This window comes from Stenella coeruleoalba (assembly GCF_951394435.1).
Source record: "Stenella coeruleoalba genome assembly, chromosome: 9".
Taxonomy (NCBI): Eukaryota; Metazoa; Chordata; class Mammalia; order Artiodactyla; family Delphinidae; genus Stenella; species Stenella coeruleoalba.
The window spans coordinates 98724963-98730704 of NC_137155.1; the positions used below are offsets into that span (position 1 = coordinate 98724963).

Genomic DNA, 5742 nt, shown 5'->3' on the forward strand with positions numbered 1-5742 from the left:
CCGGCATGCTGTGTGATGAGTGAGGGTCACAGGGTTGGGTCACGTGGCTCCGGAGGGGCTGAAGAGGTCAAGGAAGGATTCTAGCAGGAAGTGTCATTTTAGAAAGGCCTGAAGGAGGGGTAGGATGTGATTAGGGGTAAAGGAGAAAGAAGGGCATTCCAGCAGGGGGACACAGGCTCGAACAGGACTGGAGAGTGGCGGGTTCTGGAAGCCGTGGGAGCCCAGGGGAGTGTCCTCCCTGAGGCTGGGGCCTGGGTGATCCTCGGGTGCCCCCTGACTACTCTCTCTGCTTCTGCCTCCCCAGGGGCCGGTGATTGCAGCCGGAAGCGCCCATGACCGAACTGGCGTCCTCCGGGGACAGGTCCCCCCCTGTGGGGGACGGGGAGGAGGGCCTGGGGGACGATCGAGGCCTGGTCATCCACCACCCTGCGGAGGAGCAGCCGCACCGCTGCCCACTGTGCGGCCAGACCTTCTCGCAGCAGCCCAGCCTGGTGCGGCACCAGAAGGCGCATGCCGGAGTGGGCCGCGCGGCCGCCTTCGTGTGCCCCGAGTGCGGCAAGGCCTTCAGCGTCAAGCACAACCTCGAGGTGCATCAACGCACCCACACGGGCGAGCGGCCCTTCCCCTGCCCCGAGTGCGGGCGCTGCTTCAGCCTCAAGCAGAACCTGCTCACGCACCAGCGTATCCACAGCGGCGAGAAGCCGCACCAGTGCACGCAGTGCGGCCGCTGCTTCCGCGAGCCGCGCTTCCTGCTCAACCACCAGCGCACCCACGCGCGCATGCCCGCGCCGCACCCGCGCCGCCCCGGCGTCTTCGGGGAGCGGAGGCCCTACTTCTGCGCCCGCTGCGGCAAGAGCTTCGCACGCGAAGGCTCGCTCAAGACCCACCAGCGCAGCCACGGCCACGGGCCCGAGGGCCAGGCGGCCCATTTAGGCCGCGTGCTCTGATGCGCGCTGGACCTGCTGCCTCCGGCTGTTTTCTGCCCCAGAGCCGCATCCGTGACCTCTGGAGATGGCGCTGGGCTTCGGCCCCCTCTCTGGTTGGGATCCCGGGAGACTGGGAGGGCTGGCTTGGGGTCTCAAAGGAGTGGGCCGCCTCCTTCCGCTCCTTCCCCAGGACCCTCTGGCTGGCTGCACACGGCTGCTTTGGGCCCCTGCGTTGGTTTTCCTCCGCAGGCCCACCCGGCTTAGAGCAGGTGAGACCCGGCGCTGGCCAGAGCCCGTCTCAGACTTGTTCGGGGTCAGGTGGGGACAGGTGAGGGAGGTGGGGCGTAATGAGCTCCTAGGTCTACGACTAGCTTCTTACTAGATCTTCATTTCCTGAATGTCAGAGTTGAAAGCGACCTGGAGGGGGTGCTCTCCACAGTCCGCAAGCCCACCCCCAGCCCCTAGGGTCTCCTGAAAGCGACCCGGAGGGCGTGCTCTCCACAATCCGCAAGCCCACCCGCAGCCCCTAGGGTCTCCTGAAAGCGACCCGGAGGGCGTGCTCTCCACAATCCGCAAGCCCACCCGCAGCCCCTAGGGTCTCCTGGCGCCAGCACTTACTGTTTGGTACCCTTGAGAAGTCATTGCACTTCATGACCCAGTTTGCTTATCTGTGAGTTGGGGCTAACGATGAGGGGTCCTCCTCCCTGGTATATTGTGAGGATTGTAATTGCTGTTAGCAGACAAGAGAGGGTGACGTCATTAATTGAGCGCCCCAGTGTGCCAAGCAGTGTGCCGTGCAGGGCTCTTGGGAAGAGCACAGCCACAGGCCCTGTCCCCTGGGGTGCTCGCTCATACAGGGTGATGCCGACTGTCGGCTCTTGTGGGGACAGACTGCAAAGTGCTCTGGGAGGCGAGGTGAATGGTGTCGCCCAAGGCAATTTGATGGCTTGAACTGGGTCCTGGGGACGAACAGGGAGAACAAGGGTGTGGAAGGTTTCCAAGGCAGGGGTCCTACCTTGGAGGTTCACATTTGCTCTACAAAGGACTTTGTGGCAGAGAGAGGGGACACTGAGCTGTTTAATGGGAAGAGCCCAGTGATCTCAAGTGCAGCTCAGGGACAGCTGGAAGCACTGAGGAGAGATGGAAGTGGGACGGGCAGGAGCCTCGAGGTCCTGGGGTCATCCGGGCAAAAGAAAGGGAGGCTCCCCAGGAGGCTTGGCCGAGGTCATGCAGTGAGAAAGGGGAGAGCCAGGACCCGTCCCCCGGGCCTCAGATTCCAAGTTGATGCTTGGAGGCCTGGGCTTCTCAGCCATTTGGCAGACAAGGACACCGAGACTCACCCAAGCTGGCCCTAAATCACACGTAGGAGCTAGCGGTGCAGCGGTAGAAGCCTGGACCTCATTTTGGGTTCTGGACCCCAAGACCCTTCATTTCTACTGTATCATTGTTAAGAGAGGCTCTTACAGGTGGGAAAATGGGACTTTGGGGATGTGGGAATGTGAGCCTGGGCAGGGGCATTGCTAGGGGCTGTGGGTGTCTGAAGGGGACATGGCATCCTGGGTAATGGGTTGGGAGGAAGGAAGCTGGGGGCTGGCAGAGGACCTGCTCTCATAGAGCCCTTGTTCCACACCTAGTCCTGTGCTCAGCGCTGGAGACCCATCCCTGCGCTCTGCCCTTCCTTAGAGCCACGGGGCTTCTCAGCGATCAGTTGTCCTCTGCCTGCCGCCCCTAGGTGGCTGTTGCACTGTGGACTAGTACTTATAGTGGTGGAGATTAAGAGATTAAATCGGGACCCAGGACATCTGGAGCCAGTCACCAAGTGCCCTGAACCCACGTTGTCTCATTGGTAAATGGGATTAGTAATGCTTGGGTGCTTGGTAGGGGCTAAGAGGACTCAAAGTCCTGGATGGGTGCAGGGGGCCCATGACTGCTCCCTCGTAGCCCTGGAGAGATGGCTGACGGGGGCTGGGCAGGGCCACATCCCACCCCAGACCTGACCCTGGTCTCTTTGTCTTTGTGAACAGATGAGGACTTTACAGGACCTCTGGGCTGTGTGCAAGGCACATCTGACACAGTGACTAGGAATGGGGCCCTGGGCCTGTGCCCCGGCATGAGGACACGTCCCCTAAGAAGACCTACCTCGGGAGCTGACAGCAGAGGGACACATGGAGCCTGGAATTGGAGGCAGGTTCTGCGCCCTGGTGGAGAAACTCCCCGGACCTGCTGGGAGTCACAGCCGCAGAAGAGCTCGTGCTGACTGCCTGGCTGTGAGCCTCCGCTCTCCCGTGGCAGCAGGGACGGTGCCTGTGTGGGACGCCTGCTTCTCTGCTCCCGCCTGGCCCACCAGAGACGGGACGTGAACTGCCTAGGAGAACACAGCAAGTTGGTAGCAGACTCGGCTCCAGAGACAAGACCTTCCCCCAGGTGTGCACATACCCGCAGGCTTCACTCTCCTTTCAGAGCAACGTTCTTAACACTTTTGGGGTCGTGAAGCCCTCTGACAAGATGGCAAAGGTTATGAACCTTCTCCCCAGGAAGACACAGATAGTCACGTGGATGCAAGAATCTACGAGCAATCCCAGGAGCTCCTGGACTCCAGGCCGAGATCCTCGGCCCCGGGACTAACCCTCCACTCCTTCCTTACCTGACACAGAGCCCCAGGTCAGGGCCTCCATTCGAGTAGCATTTCATCCCCTGCCCTCCCCAACCCCTGCCCTTCCTTCCCTTGTTCAGAATAAAGAATTCTGAGGAGGGGCCTCTTTTAGTCACTCTTTTCTCCCAGACCTAACAAACAGCGCATCAGGTTTCTGGAGCCTCCCTTCCCTTCCCCAGATGCTGGAAGCTCGCTGGGCTGGGCTGGTCTTCTCTGGGTTGCGGTTGCTTGCTGGGGCTGTACCTGGCTGGCGCTCGGCAGGATAGGGGGAGGGCTGGGGAGGAAGTAGAGCCTCCCTGCTGCGGCCCCCTGGCTCCGGGCAGGGAGAGAGGCTGGCAGATAAGCTTCTGTGTGTCCGGACTTCACAGCGGGACAGGAGGAGGGGTGCCGGGCCAGCAGCAGGGCGAGGGCTCCTCCGGGCTTCACACCTGCGCAGGTTGGCCTGGAGCTCCCCAGCCTCCCCAGACTGGACCACCCATCAGAAGAGGTGGGACCGACTAGGACGGGGCTGGGTTTTGATGACAACCAGACTTCATGAGGTAGCTTATAGTTAGTGAAACCCTTGGAGGTGGAGAGAGGCCTTTAGTCCTGAAATGTAGGTCAAATCCCAGGGATGTGAGTGCTGCGGGGCGTGGGGGAGTTGTGTTGAGGTGAGAGGTCCCAGGGCTGAGCTGAGGTTTGGTCAGGGTTGCCAGGAGGCCCCCATGGGTTCCTGTCTCCAGTGCAGTTTGCTTGTAGGTTCTTACCGTCTGCCATATGCCAGGCTCTGGGATAACAGGCTGCTCTGGGGGAGGTCAGAGAAATGAGGCCCTGTGCTTCTGGAACTTCCTTCTCTCTGATCCTTGGCCCAACCCAGAGGACCCTCACAGTTGCCCCTTCTCCTCTCATCTCCCTCCTCGGTCCTGCCTCTGTTTCCCCTGCTGTTGCTCTGGCCTGTGCCCCCCTCCCCCACCCCCGGCTAAGCCCTCTTCTCCACCAGGCTGCCTTCCCGACCACCAAGCCCACGTTCCGCCCTCCTCTGAACAGTCCCCGTGTTAACACACTATCACACGCCTGAAATTCGTGTGGAGTCTTATGCAGTAAGTCCCCTACACATGAACCTTCAAATTGCGAACTTTCAAAGATGTGAGCGTGCATTCCATCAGCGTCAGGCGTGAGTGAAATTGCAGCTTGCCCTCCAATTGTGTTAGCTGGGTACCTAAGCTAGCTTTGCTGGACTTATGAACAAATTGGACTTACGAACATGCTCTTGGAACAGAACCCGTTCGTATGTAGGGGACTTACGGTACTCCCGTTTCCCGTGTGTGTGCGTGTGTGTGTGTGTGTGTGCGCACGCGCGTGTGCATGTGAAACCTCCACTGAGACTGGGAGCTCCCTGAAGGCAAGGGCTGTGTCATTCCTTCTTGAACCCCAGAATGGTCTAGCACAGGGCTGGGCTCACAACACTCAGGAAGTAGTTGCCGACTGGCTGGTGGGTCCAGTGCTGGAAGCTGTCGGGTGGGAGGTGATGGGAGGTGTGACGGGGAGGGGGACGTGAGTCCTCTGGTGAGTGTATCTTATTGGCTGTGGGCTGGCTTTCCCGGGCAATAACAGCTGCAGGAGGCCTTGGGTTCTCCCCTCCTCGGGGCAGTGGGACAGGAGAGACCCCACCCTCACCGACTCCGCAGGAGCGTGTGTCAATGGATGTCCAGGCTGGACGTCTCCCTAGGTTGCTGACGCTTGCTGGAGCTGACCAAGGGGAATCAATGTTCTCTCAACATCAGCTCACGTGAGGAGTGGTCATTTGGGGCTCAGCTGGGAGCAGGGAGGTGGCCTCCAGCTCCGCCTCCATCATTTCTTGAGGAGTTACGTTCAAGGTCGCATCGCTCCAAAGCCACAGCAGTGAGTCAGCTCGGGCTCCCCCACGTGGATAATGGCCACTACCTGGATGTGGGTAATGGATACCGGGCCCCTTGGGGCAGTCCCCCGGCAGCTTGCTCGGTGCACAGCGAGGCAGACCTGCTGAGAACCTTCGAGGTGCTTCCCTCAGCACCCTCAGGTGGGCTGGCCCATCCCCACCCAGAGGCCCTGGCTGGTCGCGTCTCTCTCCTGGCCCTGGTCTCCTTATCTGTTCCTCCTGCCTCGTGGGTTGTGAGAATCGGATGAATGTGTACATACACCGTG

The 5742-nt window shown here is 60.5% G+C and overlaps 1 protein-coding gene across 1 annotated transcript; it reads left to right on the top strand.

The window, feature by feature from the left end:
• Positions 1-332: 332 nt before the first annotated feature.
• Positions 333-3625, top strand: LOC307191666 (uncharacterized protein; the record flags this gene model as incomplete). The annotated part of the gene is made up of 2 exons (XM_079931822.1): positions 333-1195; positions 2951-3625. One exon carries the CDS (start codon positions 333-335, stop codon positions 945-947), a length of 615 nt encoding a protein of 204 aa, XP_079787948.1. The 3' UTR covers positions 948-1195; positions 2951-3625.
• Between the last annotated feature and the right edge of the window lie 2117 nt (positions 3626-5742).